Below are 18,891 nucleotides of genomic sequence, written 5' to 3'. Positions count from 1 at the left end.
GCCACGTCCTCTGGAAAGGACCACCACAGTGCAGTCCTCCTGCTTGACATCTGTTTTGCAGCTTGGCTGTGCACGGTGGTTTATGTTGAGAGAGCAGCGTGTGTATATCATCTTTGGCCCGGGTCCATGGGACTCTGACAGTTGGCTGCAGGCAAGGTCGTAAAGGTTGCAAAGGTTTCACTGGGCGAAGAGGACGACAACGAGGAGACAAGATGTGGAGGGTGGAGCCGTTCCCTGCAGCACTTTGCTCCGTCGTCAAAAAGATAGGCAAGAACTTATAAATGTCCCCTTCATATCCTGCTCTACCGCAGATAAATGCTGCGGGTGAGCTCCCGACATAAAATGTGTTTAAGATGAGTTTATTTTTTGGTTTCTCCTCTCTGTCTGACATGAAAACCATGCCCCTCGTCCCCTTGGTTTCATGCAACAGCACCATATGGAAGGAATTTCAGCTCTCCTGGAAATTGTGTTGAAAATTCCATGTGATTTCGTGTCTGAAATGTTCCTGTGTTCTAAGTGAAAGTGCAGCAGACTTAAACGAGACAAGAGTTTGACAGGAAGAGGTGAAAATAGGACCCTTTTATATTTCTAGGATTTATGTTGCTTTTGAATTATTTATTTTTTCTATGTTTTGATTTATCAGCGCTGAATCACACAAAAATAGTGTGGGTTCCAGAAAACATTTATCATTTCTGACTTGACTATGCGGAAAAAACAGGAAACATTGCATTGACATTTGAAACTTACTTGAATCGATCACAGCTGTTGCAGTAGTTGCTGTTCTGCTGTTTGTCTAGACATTGTTTTTATCGACGCTGTGGAGGAAAGTGATTTTAGAACATTTATAAGGGTAACGTCTATGAACACAGTCAAAGAAGCAGAACTTCTTCAATCTAATGGACTAAGAAGTTGTTATAACAGCACATTGGGAACCGATCTGCAACTCTCAAGAAGACTCATACCTGTGAACGTCTATTGTTTCAAATGACACTGAAAACCAAACATAGGGTTAATTTGCAGGTTATGATCTCTGACAACGAAAAACATCCACAGAGGAAGTTTTGTAAAAGTTCATTTATTTATTTAAAAAAGAAAATACAATGACTGGTAACACAAATGATTATGCTATTGCAAACCACATGTTTATAGTTTAGAGAAAGCACAACAATATAGATAACAAAAGCAAATATAGAAAGTATAATGAAGCAAACTCTCATTTCTGACACAGAAAAAGCCTGTACCATGCCAGGCTCACTGGCTGGACTCAATGGGTGCTCAGCACCGTGTTTTCATTCAGTACAATTTGTGTTACATGTAGGAGAACTTTCCCTCTTGGGAAGCAGTTCACTGGTTGTAAAGAATCACTAGTTTCTGAGGGTATAAATAGATGAAAAGAGCAAATGAAAACCAGGCAAAGGTAGAAAAGACGGATGCTGTAATAGTGGGTCTTGCAACATTTTAACTTTGACACAGTTGCTCCTGTGTCTGCACACTCATATACACAGTCCAAGCATTGGGTGCATGCAATGCTTCCACACACAAGATTTAAAATGCTCACAACTTTGTACTCTATGACACCCAATGCAGTTAAGAACTGCAACTCTAAGTGATAAACTCCATCCTGTGTTATTCAGACTAGAAGATTCCTCTACATTGATATAGAGCATTTTAGTGACAACATTTCAGAAATATGAAATTCAACTATAACATTTAAACAATGCATAATGTGTCCAGCACAGAAAAGAAACAAATGATGAAGAAGAGACCTTGAATTTCAAATGCTTGAACATTGTCCACATATTAATCAACTCATCTGCCAGTTTGAAATGTTTGGAAAAGTTTGGATAGTGATTGAGCTGCCACTGAATGAATCTAATGGAGACAGGTGACAGTTCACTTCAGAGAGACTGTTCATATTGGACTAATGGCATTAACTCTTTGTTGATGATAGTTTTACTGGCCCAGGTTTTACCAGGAATTACAACAACAGGTTGTTCACCCAGGGTTTTAAGGAAATTTGTTATTTTTTTAAATAAACATTAAATAGTAATGAAATTGTAATTAAAGCCAAATTTGTTACTTTCATCCACTCCTTGCTGCTGTGTCTGTCACCTCCCCCTGCTCTTCAACCAGTCTGCTCTGTCGCTGATGCTTCATAGGGAGTGAAAGTGGGTTTACAGTCTAGTTTTTCAGCTTCTTGGAGAGGACCTTTTTGGGGGGAGGGTTCTTCTGGTCCTGGGTAGTGTCCTGATCTGGGTGGGGCGTCTTCGACTCGTAAAGCTGTTTGAGGTTAAGGGTCTGCTGCTCCTTTGAGGTTTCTCGTTGGGCCTGGCGCAGCAGACGCTTCATTGTCTTCACCTTTTCGCGCAGATGGCCGTTGGCTTTCTCCAAGGTGCGCACCTTCTGGGAGAGAGTCCTCACCCTCTCTTCCTCCTCGAACAGAGCTTTCTGCACCGTGGAGCACAGCAACTGTGAAGAGAAGAAGATTTCACGTTCTTTATACAGCAAATACAATCCATATAACTGTACCGGTTAAATTACTTTTTTGAACATTTATTTTAAGTCTCACGCAGCTTTTCATCCACCTGTAGTGTTGCTATGATGGAGTTACTAACAATACAGACTGTATATAGAAATGGACAATACGTCTCAACTTCCTCTCATCCAGAAATGAAACCAAAATATCCCGGATGTGAACTCTGCCATCTTGCACATTTGGAGCCAGAAGCTGTGTCTCAATTCAAGATGTGTAGACCACGTCGGCGGAACCGAAATAATACGGTCTGGTCTTCTTATTGCGTCACCAGCTTGTCCCGCCCTTACCTCTTTGAAAAACAGTTCACGAGTCAGTCTCAGCTGTCAGTCATGACGTTTCACTCTGTCCTCAGTCATCCAGGTCATAGTATCTTGCTTGTATTTCTTGAAGATTTCTCATTCAAAAGTCTTTTGTTTTCAGCTCAGAGCTAATTAAAAGCAAACTTACTGGAAAAATGTGTGCTTCACTATACATCAGTGTGATTACAACTAAGTAAAATGACAGAGACCATCTTTGAGGACTATTTATATGACGTGCACTTTGACTTTTTAATTTGACCCATGTCCCGTTCACTAAGATGGAGGAGGCAGGATTTATGACCTATACTGCAGCAACCAATGCTTTGGCTTCACCTTTGAGGAGGAATACATACGACAGAGTTTAAACATACTTAAACATTAACCCTCCATCTTCATATTGAAGATTTACAGTATATGTTCACTTACTAGCTCAGTACTAACACAACAGAAGTCCATCTCTCTGAAGAAGTGTCCATCCACAGTTCCAAACTCATGTTTCCACACTGTTCACATCCTTCAGTTTTTGGGTCTGTTGTTCCAAAGTATGAACCTATAGGTGGGTGAGGCTTAAGCCTATAATTTAACGGTCTAATAACACAAGAGCTCTGAGCATATATACACCCCCCCCCCCCCCCCCCCCCCCCCCCCCTGTCCCTCTTAGAGATGTGTCAGCTAAAATCAACTCATGTGGTTCAAGTGGTCTAACTACAGAATTTCTCCTATTTCCTTATTTAACTTAAGAGTGTAATTAAGGACAACCCCCAAAAATGTGGGAAAAGTCTCCTATTTCACCACATCCTTTCCAGCAATGAGGATTAGATTTATGGTCATCGTTGGATATTTCTTGTGGTGTTTAAAATTTTTTTTAAAAAGAAAGTCATTTTCAGTTTCCAAACCAAAGTTTGGCACCTCACAAATGACTGATCATTGAGGTTCAGGTTGCTCTTTGCAATTTGCTGCTCTAAAGAGGCCAGGATCAACTTCTACTCAAGATTTCCCACTGTGCCGTTTGAGTGAAATTATACTTGGATTTTTATTCCGTCATGGCTCGCACTAAACACTAACGTCAGATTTGATGTATTTGTGTAACATTTATGACGTAAGACCTGATAGATAAGCTGCTTTCATACTAGATGTTGAGAAAATTGCTTTTGGCAGACCACCAGTGCCAAAAGCTCATGGGTCTTTCAGCATATTCCACTGTTTGTATATGAGTGAGTCCAAAAAATTACTTTTAGCCTAAAAAGGAAAAAGAACAGGAGGAAAAAGTTTTTCTGAGATTATACCTTCTTGCAGTGGAACAGTCTGTGGAAACAACATATCTAAAGAATTTAGGCGTTACCATGTACAGTAAGTCCTGCTTTTTTGTGAACCAGCCAAAGATAACTTAGCGTCGTTCCAGACTGTAGTTCCAGATATAGAGGAGAGATAAATCTTAGGTAAGGAAAATGTGGAGACAACACACTCTGTTTCATAATACACCACTGTGAGATGAAACCCAACATGCCTGCGAAGCTTCGACAGATGATCCAAAGGCCCAGACCTTTCCTAGGTAAAAAGAAATGAGCTCCAGATGCCTAGTGACTGCATGCCTGTCTGCCTGAGTGTGGATTTCCTCCACAGATCCTAACGCTTCCACATAGGCCAGCGTGAAACACTGATGTAAATTCCCCACCATCAGATAACAACCGTTGAGGGTTTTGAGGAAATGTTAAAAATGTGCTGCCGGCTGCCGGCCCACATCACTGGTTACTACATTACTTGCTGTAATATTAGCTGCGGACTTTTCCCATGTGCTCTCACTTATGTCCCATAGGGATTTGAACGGGATATGTAACTTTATAATGTAAAAGCAGAAAGCATAAAATGAGAAATCCCTGCTTTGTGCATTCAGGTATGACTTAAACATGACACCTCCAGTTGGTTTCTATTTTCTCTTTAACAGGGCCGTTTCAGGCTCAGCTGCATGTAGACGAATACTTATGTAATTGTCCGTGAAGACGTCTGGAGCCAAGAATGATACAGACATACAATATAGACCTGCCTCTTTCATAAGCCCGTCTCACATGGACATAGTATAATGCCTTCATGTTGAGAACACTTGTTTATACCACATGTCTGACATAGAGCTTGACCAGCAAGACAGAAATTATACCTATATGGGCATATTGTCATGAGACTGAAGATCCTGAGATTTAGTTATAAAAATTAGAAGTACCATTTCTGTAACATTGTGATATTGCATATTATTCCATGAGACCACTGTGCAAACAAGAGAAGCCGTGTTTCCTAAAGTTCATGTTGCTGAAGCAGCAACCAATCAGTGGAGACGCTGAAGCGTGGCTCAGGCATCCAGAGCAGCAGAGATGAGATATAACATTACAATTTTCGAGTGAGAGCTGTTTTTTAAATTTATAAATATAGATATTTACAGCACCAGTGGTAATTACGTCCCTCAGTCAGTGAAGAAAAATTAACCTTATCATGTAAAACACAGCAATGAGTATTTACCACTAGTCAAAACACATTTATAGGTTTTAAACTGATATTACTGAATTTTAATTAAGTGATGTTCTTGCAATTTATTTCTGCGTCTTCATGACACTGAGACAGATTCAAATAAAAGCAGCTGAGAAGGAAATATTGACTTTTTATTCTAGTGTGGTTCAAGCTCCAAAAACACATGGGTCCCACATTCCCCACAATGCAACTCTGTAGACCCCCCCCCCCCCCCGCGCCAGGTAAATGCCCATCCTGAGTTTTTTAGAGGCAACAAAGAGGATCCATGTGGTGCACCCTCAGCACCCAGCAGGACTTTAACTTTGATGTGATCCAGACTGAAAAAAACAGATAGCTTAATCTTTTTGCAGGATGGAAGCTTCTGTTCTTGAGGGAGCCTATTTGAAACCTTTCTAAGGAAAAGCAGATGGATGCTTGTGCATCCTGTGCTTTAACATAAAACTTTATTGCACCATGTTAATGGACACTGACATTTTTACAACATGAGCAGCAATTTGTTTTGCCTCAGTGTGCAGCCGACAAGTTGATAATTCTCCATTAGTGTCGGGAACAAAAACTGTGAGAAAACCCTGCTTGTTAGTTTTTATTGCTGATAAATGTTCAGATGAATACAGGCCATTTGATTTACTTTGGTCTGGATGATGTGATGGATGTAGCTTGATCTGCTCTAATGTGAGTTTGTGTTTTTTTGTCCAAACAATGGTTGCTCGGTGCCACAAAAAAAAAACAATGTCTGTTTTTATTTTTCAAAGTGGAAATCTAATCATGAGAATGATGTAAGAGAGCAACGCTGTTATCTAAACGCTGCTCCGTAATTATAATCACAGGCCTGACCCAAAGGTTTGTTGTTAATGGAAATACAAACCATGCTTTCATTCTCGTTACTCGTGGCAGGTTTTTCTTGTTGCTTTTATGAATTGTCAGCAAATGATTGGAAACAGACAGAAGAGGAATGAGCTAAATCATGGGGATTATGCCAATGGTTTAGATTCATTAAAGGGGATAAAGAAGTGGTGAGTGACTGGAAACCATTTATATACTGGCACGCGGACTCAGAAACTGTGGAGTTTACAGAGCGAAGTAGAACCAGGTGTTTGCCAAAGGTGTTTTTGTGCAAATGAGCTTTGATCAATGAGGCAGTGACAGGGAGGTGATGACTGGGGCTCATGCTTATTGTTTCAGGTCATCTTTAAATCTTATATCCATCAATATGTGTGTAACAAGCTTTACACAGAGTGGTGACTTTCAGATACTCTCACGCTTTTCCTTTCTCTCATCATCAATCTGCACGTGTGTAACCCAGGAGCTATTTTGTGATTAAGGGTCGTCATTTATTTTTCGTTGCGTCTTCACTTACCCTGGTTCTAATTAAGTTCGAGATTTTCTTAATTTCCATGAATTCCTTTAAAACAACTCCCAGAAGAAAGTTATGGTTTTTCCAGTCATTCAATATAATCCTCCTCCTCCTTCTATCTCTGTCATGTTCTCTGGTTCAACTTGGTTTAGTTATGTTAAAGTGTCTTCTGTGATTAATTTAATCTAATGGCTGTAACTAATAATGATTTTCATTATTGATTAATCCAAAGTGTCATATTTTAATCAATCAACTGTTCAATCAATAAATGTGTGAAAACTGTCTTTTAAATACAGTCTATGATTCTTTCATAGTCTTATTATGTAAACATGTTTACATCTTAATCGCATTATAACTTCCTATTAAGATTTTCACAGCATTTTGCGACATCGTTTTGTCCGTCAGTTACCAACTGTTCGATGACACACACCCTGCGGTTCGGATGCAAACAAGTGGTAGCACAAAATGTTGACATTAAGTCCTAATCAGACTATGCTCTGTAACATGTAAGATGAATGTGTAAGATGATAATGTCTTATTCAGAATTAGAACTGCAAGCAGTAGAGTGCATACCTTCGCCAAGGCCCAGCAGTTCCCTGACATTGAAACAAGCTTTATAGCTAAGCCCACAATACGTTTCTCAGCTATGTAATAGTGGTAGTTCCAGGTTTCTAGCTTCTATTTGTTACCATACAGCGGTTACATCCCTATGAAACCACAATGAAATCCAATAGATCCAGATGTGTTTGTGGCCTTATATGAAATTGATACCAACCCCCTTATTATGTCTGAATTTTTTCATCAAAGTCCAAACATAATTCTCTGAGAAATCAATGGAAATCACGTTATCTCACAATGTTAGAGAAAGTGAAAAGAAAAAAAATCCTGAATCCGCCCCTGATCCAAATCTGCACCAAAAGTGAACAGGTTGTTTCCTGACCCACACTGCATCCCTCCATCTGTCCAGTAGTGCATAATGCATCAAATTGACAAACTAACAAATGTTGATTAACACATAACCTGCTTGGCTGGAATAGTCAGAATATTGCTGTACATGTAGTCAATGTTGGTTATGTAGGAAGTAGATTTTTACAAAGAAGAAGAATGTGTCACGATATAGAGGTACGGTTCCACTGATACTTGTCTTCATAGTCCACCATAAGTCTGACAGTGTTATAATAGTCCAATCAATTAAAATACTTTAACCAGTCAAAGATCATATGATGTCAGTCAAACATTAGGGCTCTTTTCTTTGAGCATTAGAAAATATTCCATTAAAAAAACAACATGGTTTACCAAAGTGTTGTAAATAGTTAAATTATTCCTTTAAACATAGTGAGTTCTTTGTCTGACAGAAACCTCAGGAAATGTGCATTTGGTTTGCCATGCCTTAAGAACGTATTAAGCTTGCCAGGCTCTTTGTAATTTTCCTTTGAAAACAACAGCATGTAATATTGACTCCTTTTTTGTGTGCACCGCAATACTCAAGCAATTAGGGTTATTGAACTATTTCCCTTGTGTGCTTGTGAATGTATTATAATAACGATAGAAGTCCTTTGCACAAACTGAATGTGAAACAGACAACTTCAAAAGAATCAGACATTTTATCAACGGTCTATGCTGGTGTTTGCGAGCAGCCACGTACCCTGCTGTCCTCCTGAGCCTCCCACTCTGGGGTGAAGGTGTGGACCTGAGTGCCGGGAGTGCAATTGGAAAACTGGAAGAGGCTGGCAAACATGCGATGGTTGTCTACAGTGTCGGGGAAGATGGGGTCCTGGAAGTTCACTCCATGAGGGACAATGTTGTAGTTCTCGTCCATCCTGCTTGGCAGAAAGGGAGAAGATTGATTTGAGAACATGAACATCTACAAACATTTAACCATTTGGAAAAAACACAGACACAGATGCTTTTGCAACAACAACAATTTTCCGATAATGACTCTTGACTTTATTACGAGAATAATCTAGTTAAATCAAAACCAAATGAAGAGATTCAACTTTTTAATCGTGGAATCTGTTTCACTGAGTCTCTATAGCAGCAAACAAAGTTGGTACACACATGTCAACAGTAAAAGATGGAAGGTTTTGGAACAAAACACCCAAACATTTATTTATATGCAAAATTGCTAACAGACCCTGGTCTATTTTTCAAATTTAAGCATTATAGATGATTCAAGTCAACAAATTACAAGCCAAAGGGATCCACTGTGCATGTTTTATATCTTCTCCTTCAGTGTGTGTGTGTGTGTGTGTGTGTGTGCTTGTCTGTGTGTGTGTGTGTGTGTGTGTGTGCGTGCGTGCATGCGTGCGTGTGTGCGTGCGTGCGTGCGCTGAAAGAGTAAGAAGAAAGCTGATGTTTTCCCTCAACGTAGAGAGGTCAAAGGTCAAGTGTAAGCGCAGTAACCAGGAGGTCAGAAGAAGTGTGGATCCTTGTGAACTTGTCTGGATTTTACTGCAATGGAAAAATAAGTGAACCTGAGAAAAGTGACAAAAAAAACTTTTATATCATATGTAGTAAAATCTGCTCTGGGGCTCTGTTTTCAGCCGTTTTCTTTTGCGGCGAATTCAAAAATCTCGAGGAGTGAGATAAAGTCTGGTGTTTCCACGGTGAACATTTGGCTGAAGCAGTGTGCACTCAATCTGTCTAATTTTAAGGTCCAGGGGGGGATCCTCCTCGTTGCGTTTCTCTCAAAGCTGCGGCTCTGATTTGCCCTGTCCCGAGAGTTTATTCTCATGATTGATTGGAAAAACTGTTTTAGTTGGAGACAGTGTTGTTGAGGCTTTTGTAACAGGAAATGGACATCCACTGGAGACTGCAATGGGAACCTTCCAGTTTTGGCTTCCTAATACAGTGGCTGATGTTGCAGACAGCTCCTCACTCGCTCGGTATGAATGTATGGGTGCAATGTTGCCAAGTAACACATCAGATAAAATCAAACAGCACTTTTATCATGAGAAGTAGAGGCAATAAAGATGCATGGAAAATTGTTGTGATACATCTGTGTAACGTACAATCCCAGGGGCTCAGTAATAATATGAAGGAAGTGTTCGGAAATGCTTTATTATCTAATGCCCATCGATACCCATATATCCTTTGTGCAAAGGAGACTGTGGGAAAACATTTTCAGGGGTTGCCCTCCGTTACATTCACCAACAGAACACCACTGCATCTGTTTACTGGAGTAATCATTGCCTCTTAATCACCATCAGATCTGCACTTAAACAGAGCTCTGTAGTGACTAAAGCTCCAGGATGTTTGTGATAGAAGTTGCTCGGCTGATTACAAGAATAACATCAGGATGTTGTCACCATCACAACTAGGGGAAGACAAAGTGGTGCCTGGAGGTGTGATTAACTGAAACCGGCATTGAAAATCTTAAGTCGAAATAAAGGCCTTCTTTCGCCAACACCCCATACTCAACAATATATAATCACATTTGCGGTTGGCTACCAACACCAAGGTGAACCACCACTATCTACTGGATCTGCCTTCTCTCCCCCAACTCAGCCGGTACTGCACGGTTTCATACTTGATATTTGTACACCTGTAACAAAGGCGAAACACCCACACTCTCTTGTTTCTCTTCAGATCGCATAAATCTGTCACCTTTGCAACCAGTATTGTGCATGAACACGTTCAATGAACGCTGAACTGAACAAATCAGTTTACAAATGATGAACTCTCACTGGAATGAACACCGCTCGCTTTCACGTAATTGTTTTTAGTCATCAACGTATAGGCCTTCAAGTGAAATACCAGGAGCAGGCGAAAATGTACACACACACACACACACACACACACACACACACACACACACACACACACCACACACACACACACACACACACACACACACACACACACACACACACACACACACACACACACACAACTCACTCACTCAGAGCAACACACACAGTGAGATGAGAGGAGCGTTCACATAAGCAGGTCAGTGACCTTGTTGAAGAACAGTGGAAACAAACAGTGAAAACACAGAGTTTCTCTCTGGTGTGGACAAGAGAGAAACTCTCTGAAAAGCTGCTCAATCATCAGAAGGTTGGTTTGTACCGAGCTAGAGTTCCTGTGACCTCCTCCCCTCTGACCTGCTCTCACTTTAACTAATAAACACTCATCACAAGTTATTAGGACCTGATCAGTACATTAAGTTTACTTAGGGTTTGTTTGATTCACTCCAGAGTTTATGAGGCTGCATTTAAACATCATGAAAAATGACCAGTCAACATGTTACGGCTCAGTACAACATGAGACTTGACACTAACAGTCAGGACTCAGTGTTAAAATGACCGAAGCGACATGCATACATGATTCGACACCATCAATTAATAACTAAATACATGATCGTAAGTTTGTCCCCTAAATCATCCCAATAAAAAATGGAACAAATGAACGAGAGAGGCCGGAGTGACGAGCTAACGGTGGCGTCACCTGTCAATCAATTAATAATTATGCATAATTTAAAGCCTCTATATTATCTAAACGAGCGAGTTATAAAAAAATGTCCCCACCCCTACAGTTCTCATAAAGGAAGAACTAAGTGATTGAGACTAAAAGCATTTTTTGAACCAGGCTGTAAACAGATTTAAATCTGCTCTTAAATTGGCCTTTTCAACATGGGAGTCAATGGGAATTGACTGGTTCTTGGAGCCGGCCTCAAGTGGCCACTCAGTAAACTACAGCTTTTTGCAATTCCGCACAGGCTTCATCACTCAGCCCGGGTGGTTGCCCCTTGGAAAAAAATATGTTTTTGCTTGCAGTGTCCTGCCTAAACAGTAACTGCATCATTTTGATTGTAGGTTCCTCATCTAATTACTATTCATTCTAATAGTTTGTTGTTTGCTGATAGGTATCATTACATTACAATGCATATATTTAGCTGACGATTTAATCCAAAGCGACTTACAATAAGTGCATATCAGTACATGATACAGACAACCCTCCCTAAAATGTGAAAGGAAGGAATTGTATCCACAACAAAACTAAGTCCTTTTCACAATCGTTTTTTATTTTGTGGTTAAAGTTAAAGAAGTGTTGAGGCTCCTTCCAGAAATGTCAGCTCTGATTTAACATTAGAGTGGATGGAGCTCCTTGGTACTCCTTCCATTTTAGAGCTCATAGAACCAAAAGTTTAGGTCTGATAGATTTCACAGTGACTTAAAGATTTGACTCAGTGATTTGTGGGCTTGAGAGCAGTTTAATGATCAAAGTTTGAGAGCACGTCAGACCTGCTCTCACTCTAGCGATGATGTCATCCACTCTAAAGGGCAAGAGACCTTTACTCTCATTCAAAAACACTCTCTTGTTTCTCTTCAGATCGTATAAATCTTTAACCTTTGCAACAGTCTAAGACATCAAAGGAATCTATGATCTCTGACACTGTGACATTAAAATTGACTACAAGGAATTATTTGCTGAATGAATCCTATGAAGTGTTACTGTATATAAAGCCTGGGTGGAGTTAAATAGTAAGTCACAAACAAGTGTTGTTCTTTCAGCTTAACGTATTCAGAGTAATCACCTGAACAATTAAACTCCACAGGGCAATAAATCGAGGCAAAGACCATAATGGCACACGAGATGAATGACCAACAGCAGATAAATGTTCCGCTGTACCTTGAAGAACTAAGGGCAAAGGAGAATGATGAGAAGAACAAAAAAGAACTTCAGAAGATTAAACAAATGTTCATCATGTACGATGACACCATGCGCACAGTAATGTTGTCCAAGAGAAAACAACTCAAGGGGGGTGACTGCTGTGTGGAACTGGAGACGGTAAAAAAGGTGGCAGATGACACTGTAATTCAAGAGCCAAGTGAGCGGGAATCAGAACTCAGACAGGAGAAAGAGAATCTGGAGAATATAAATCTGGAGCTCTTTGAACTGCTGCTGGCACAGGAGAAGAGTTTCAGTGCTGTCCTCAACATCCAGCTCTGCGAAACACAGAAGACTCTGCTGAGTTTACAGGTGGACTGGAGAAAACTTCAGGAGAGATACAATGAGGGTGAAGTAAAGCTGAAGTCTGAAACCAAGTCAAATGTTGCCCTACGCTCAAAGATCCAACACCTTAGAGAAGTATTGGAGAGGCAGCTCAGACAGAGCAGCCAGAAGCCTCTGGAGGAGGTAGAGGAGGAGGAGGATGTGAGCTCTGTACCAGCTCCTGAGCCTCCACAGGTGAGCTGTGGACGCACCAATGAGCTGCCTGAAGCACCAGTAAAGAAGAAGAAGAAGAAATTGTCTTCTAGGAAGTGGTTCACCAATTTGATTAACGCAAGAGGAAGTTGGCCACTTTGGATTTAGTGGCCATTGTGGCCATTTTACACGTTTAAGAGTTCAAAGGATTTATTGTTATGTGCAACAATAAAAAATAAACAAATCATAAGTGCAATTTTTGTAAAATTCTTACTTCTCTAAGTTCCTCTCCCAGGTGCAGTCGGTTATTCTCAATATAAAATAGAAACTAGTAGCATAGAAAACATGCACATTGTGGCATAGTTTCCTTTGTTGTTGTTGTTCCATTAAGGGTTGTGCTGGTGTATATTTGCATCTTTTATTTCTTTTTGCCGGCCCATCAAACTATATTTAGGCTCTTTCTTTGTTTTTGTTTTGTTTTGTTTTTGTGTTCACTTTCTCAGTTTGCCTAGAAATGGGAGCAATGGACTGAACTCTGGAATAAGGGACTGATAAACTTAAATCAACTACATTGATTTGACAATATGTTTTGTGTAGTCATCTATCACGAATTAGTCTAAAGTTGAAGTAAAAACTACATATACAACTTTATTCGTAACAATAAAATATATTGGTCCTATGTTACTCAGACACAACATATGTTTTTACACTTGGTGTTGAAGAAAGTTTGAGGTAGTTAGAAGATTTGTTTTATTGAGTCAGATTTTTGTTGTCGTAAGTACTTTGGAGTGATTTGTCGACTAGTCGATAGTTTTGGGGTCTACGGACCCAAAAAGGGGGGAATTATATTGCTTTTGCTCTTTGACCAGATATATAACTGTTAGCATAACAGTCACTTACTTGTGTTGATCAAACTTGGCTGTAGTCACAAAACAAACACATCAAAGGATGCACCGTCAGTGCTGGTAGCAATGTTGTTTATCAAAGGTTATAAAAGCTGTAGCAGCTGTTGGAATAAACAGACCTTTCCACTGCAATTCGGCCTGTGTATTCTTCATGAAAATATTCTTTAACACACTTCCTCTTCCTCTACTCGGTCCATTATGCAATTGTGATTTTTTTAATCGTATGTGATGTGTAACATACACCATACTTTTGATGTTGGCCCTGCTGCAGACCCTCATGTGGGACAGCCAGAGATTAAACTAGAGGAATGCTTTATAGTCCCCCCCCCCCCCCCCTTCCCTCTCTCCATCTCTCTTTGAATATCTATGTCTTCATCTGTTTGAGAGAAAAAGCAGAATGTGAGGGAAATATCAGAAAGGCCTGTCAGCACACGTTGTCTTCATCAAATGGTATACTGGCTTATTTCATCAGTGCCGGGCCAACACTAAGGTGATCCACCGCTGGCTGTGCTGATACCTCTGAGCAGTAGTACTTTGTAGGTTTACCTTTAAGCTGTTAGGAAATGTCTGGCGCTGTAATTACACTGGCAGGAATACAACGGACGTAGTGTTTTTTGCAATCTAAGTGGAAACATTGGCAGGTTATTAAAACACATTATTAAACTGAAATCAATACATCGTCAGATACTGATTAAAAGAGAAAGAGTGCGGGTTGTGCCACAGCCATCTGACCGTAGGGTGGTTCTGTTCTGATCTCAGCACAGGTATTGAGAGTGGCTGGTTTTTATTAGAGAGACAAAGAGGAGGTAAGGTTCAGTCTGTGGATTTTATATTATATCCTGTGGCATACGACGATGCCACCGGGGGGTCTCACCACAACAGTCAGGGATGAACCATTCAGGCTTTAACATTTTATTTCAGAACGTCAGACATAAAGTCACCAAACTCAGTAACTGCTGGCAAACAGCTTTCGAGCTGGCACCTCGGCTTTGCAGCTCGGCAGTCTCTCCGTGTGTGTCCCCTCTATGAGCTTCGCTCATGCGTGTCTCAGTCCTTGTCTCTCTGTGTCTCTGTGTTTCTCCCATGTCCCTTGCGTGTCTCTCTCTGGCAGCTCAGCTACTGCCTTTTGAATCCAGGGAGAGTTTATTGGTCAACTAGTCTCAGCTGTGCCAATCCCCTCTTCCTGGTTCACCTAGAGGTGCTCACTGAGCCACCTCCACATACCCCCATCACCGAATTCAGGCCAGGGAGTCATCCGGTAGGGTGAGGCTAAGGTTACTACCACTAACTTCTTTCTTTTAGTTTAAACATTTAACTTTGATAGAAGTTTTCCCTGTGTCAGATGGCTCCCAGGCTCTGGGACATCAAATAGTGGAGCAAGAGATGATGTAATTCAAGTGTATGACTGAGAGACATCTGGAGGTCCTTGTCTCCACAGTCTTTTACCACATGGTCCACTCCGATGCTACTGTGAAAAATGCATTTGTGTTCCGGCTCTTTCAAATTCAAATGTTTGTTTCCTTATAATTTTGCTTCCCATTGAATGTCCAGTTTTGACGGATTAGCTGTAATGACCTGGCTGCAGTAAACTGATTGAATATGTCAACATCATCAAATTAGGATTTTACTCTACTCCAAAGCTCAATGATGTCAACTTTGTTATCACAGACCTAACATTACTTACCCTACTGTTTCTCATATTAATAGAGTCTGTCAAACAATTCAATACCTATTATATATCAAATATTATTATCACTCACTGACCTTTTGCCAAGTAAAACATTCTACAGCAAAGTGAAGTATATTCTAACTGTGAGACATGTCTGGATGAGAGGGAGCAAGTGAGTCATGTCTTGTTATCTCTTGGCAACAGAGACAAACTAATAACTAGTAACCTTACCCACATTTAGAAGTGTGCATAAATCCATGTGGCAAAGTTTAACTGATACAACCTAACTGAATGTTAGTTTATTTGTGCTGATACATATATTTACAGGTATTGCTTATACTCGGAAAAAAGGAAAATTGTTGGCCCAACATAGAAAATTACTTCAATAAGTACAAATAATTTGTAACTTAAAGTTAACAGGTTAAATTAATTTAATTGCTTACATAATTTAAAAAAAAACTTGTGTGTTACCATTTTTAAGTGTTATAAATATGAGCTGAATCTTTTCACAACCCAATGCATCTGTGACGACAAATAATTCTTATGTTTTGTTTTAACAAGAAACACCAGGGACGTGTTGTGTCTCACCTGAGGAAGAAGTAGTAGTTGTTTTCTTTGGTGACACTGTAGGAGAAGCAGGGGAAGTATCCCAGGCCGGTGACATTGAACCTGGAGCCGGCAGGGACCTCCAGCATACTGCCCCACGCCTGGTCGCACAGCAGCTCGATCTCTGCGGAGAAGAGCAGGTCTGTGTCGTGCTGCCACGGCAGGTAGTTGTACATACTGTACGACTCCTTGTGCAGCGCCAGCACCTTGGCAAAGACGATGATCTCCGCCAGCTCGGCCCGGCAAGCTTCGGTCTGCGGTCTCCAGTCGTGGGGCAGCTGACACCCCCAGCTCCCACCGGGACCCGCCGCCACCAGGACCAGCGCCACAATAATCCACATGATCCGGCACAGAGTGGGACGTCTGCTGGGTCACTGAGGCGCACGGAGGCGCACGATGGTTGCTGATGGATGAAGTCAGGAAAAGAGAAAAAAAACAAAACTGCTGGGTTTTTTACACCGTGCACATCCTTCCAGAAAATCTACTACTATTCACAGTTGAAGCCCAGGACAGATGGTGACTTATCTGGGGTCCCTGCTCTCTGCGTAAAAAAACATCGGTGGATCAGCCCAATCACAGCAGCATCCCCTGCAACAGCTTCACCTCTCACCTTTGAAAATGAGACCAGGAGGAGCAAATGCATTCAAACCTGTGTGAAATTAAAACATTAAAAACTCTCTACAAAACTCAACAAATCCTCCAGCTCCAGTGTTCAGAGATTATGTCGCATTTGGTTCATACAGCAAAACCCCTCTGTGATTTCTTTACAGCAAAGTGAGCAAACACCGAGGTTAGAATTCAAACTTGATCAGGAGCGCCCTCTAGTGACGATGCTTAGGTATAGACTGACGTGCTGATAAGCTGATAGAAACCAGCCATTGTTGAAAGATAGTGAGAACCTCGCTGGGAAAAGCTGCTAAAAGTCACCCAGGGACGAAGTTAATGGACCAGTGGCACAATGGACGAGGCTTCTGGCCATGGATCAGATGATCCCAGGGTTGAGTCTCTACTGGCTCAACATGATTACAGCACATTCCTGCACCTGTACTACACTGTATTAAAAAAGTAAAACATATCATGAAGGCCCAATCTGAGTTTTATGTGCATGGGTTTATTGATTTGTTTCAGTCCGTCCTTTTAAGTCAAAACTGAACAAGAAATGCACCTTTATCAGGTGAGTGAGAATCCCTTAGTTCCATGAAGAAGTGGACTTCATGTGTCACATTGTATTTGAGATACAACAACTGCCTCTGGGGGGCAGCATCATCAAGTAAATCATCAATTATTGATATATTATTATTATTATTATTATTATTATTATTATTATTATTATTATTAGTAGTAGTAGTAGTAGTAGTAGTAGTAGTAGTAGTACTAAAGTAAGCACTTTACAATACAAACCACATTCCCACATATATACAACATATACGCTGAGCTTTTTCTATCATCATTCACACACTGCTGGCAATGTTGGGGTCAGTATCTTGCTGGAGGACCCAGGGTTCAAGCCACCAATCTTCTTGTTCATGCACGACCTGCTCTACCTCCTGAACCACAGCTGCTATCAAGAATAACATTGTTACATTTAGTATTAATACTATTATATTTATTACAACCAGTCTCACAGCATCAATTCAAGGTTCAGTATCTGGCCCAAGGACACTTCGGCATGCAGATGAGGAAGACACAGCCGCCCCGATCAGCTTCTGCCCCCTGCCCTGTATGGCAAGGTTTGGACATGAATGGCATTTCCACCCAACCTTCCTTTCCCATTCAATGACTCTGCTTGGCATTTCATCTGTGGAGGTCCAACTAATTGAGATGTGTCATAGGAGTCGGCAGAGACCTGGTGAAGGCACACCTAATTCGCCCTGGAGTCGACCATATAATTCCTGATTCTGAGGGAGGTCCACTTTTCAAAGCAGCATCCAGAACAATTAATGAACTGGTAATGTGTTTTGTTATCATACATGTTGAGTGTCTGGAGTTAGGAAAATCTAATATCACCCACTGTCAACTCAGTGTCGTGAAAATCTGTCGGAATTCTGTGGAAGGGAATTCGATATGATGTATGATCACATAGTGAATATTTTACATTTTGAACCAAGACTCAATATTTGAGATCTCTCATTTGTTGGAATTGAGCTTCTTGAAAAAGTGCTTTCCTCCTTCCTGCTGATGGATCTTGATGAGTGTATAAAATACACCATATGTTTATACTGCACATAAGGGACTGCTATCCATGAGTGTGTGCAATTTGGTGCGGATCCAAATAGAAAATCCGTATCAAGCAGATTTGAATGTGGTACGATCAGGGGACTGCCACTTCACGGAATGCCATTCTAGTCAAGTTTGTAAACACTGTATGTTCACTGACTAAAAAAATATCATCATCCTCTGTCTAGTTTGTTATAAAAAGTCAGCCTGTATGAGAGGGATGCACACAATCCACTTTGTTTTTGTAATGACTTAACACTGACTTAATAAGTGAATCATCAGGCATATTTTTCAATTACAGCTGCGAAACACGTGCTGAAAAGAATGTGGATAAGGTTGAAGATACAAGTGAAGTCACATGCTGATCACGGGCTCTGGTGGTCGCGTTTTCTCCTACAGCTACTGGACTGATGATCAATTTAATGAACAAAGGTTGAAAATACACATATTTGAGAGGTTACTCTTCTATGTTAAACACTAATTTGATATATTTCCATAATATCTAGGTATGTGTTCTTTTCAATGTTTTAATCTGATGTTATGCGTTAATAATTGGAGTTATGTGAAGAGGGCCAAAGTGCGCTGCCTCTTTAACGATGCCTTCAAGTGCCCATCCTGAGCGTTTTACTTTAACTTTA

At 40.6% G+C, this 18,891-nt stretch overlaps 1 protein-coding gene across 1 annotated transcript; it reads right to left on the bottom strand.

Annotated features, from left to right (window-relative positions):
• Positions 1-1,685: 1,685 nt before the first annotated feature.
• On the bottom strand, positions 1,686-16,780 carry ccdc3b (coiled-coil domain containing 3b). Its single transcript, XM_034586188.1, has 3 exons — positions 16,019-16,780; positions 8,355-8,529; positions 1,686-2,469 (listed from the first exon to the last, which is right to left on the bottom strand). The coding sequence occupies exons 1-3, from the start codon at positions 16,375-16,377 to the stop codon at positions 2,182-2,184; spliced, it is 822 nt and encodes a 273-aa protein (XP_034442079.1). The 5' UTR covers positions 16,378-16,780; the 3' UTR covers positions 1,686-2,181.
• Between the last annotated feature and the right edge of the window lie 2,111 nt (positions 16,781-18,891).

The sequence above is a fragment of the Hippoglossus hippoglossus genome, chromosome 5, assembly GCF_009819705.1.
Source record: "Hippoglossus hippoglossus isolate fHipHip1 chromosome 5, fHipHip1.pri, whole genome shotgun sequence".
In the NCBI taxonomy this organism is placed as follows: domain Eukaryota; kingdom Metazoa; phylum Chordata; class Actinopteri; order Pleuronectiformes; family Pleuronectidae; genus Hippoglossus; species Hippoglossus hippoglossus.
Note: the sequence above shows the minus strand (reverse complement) of the source record. Positions and strands in the feature narration are given on the sequence as shown.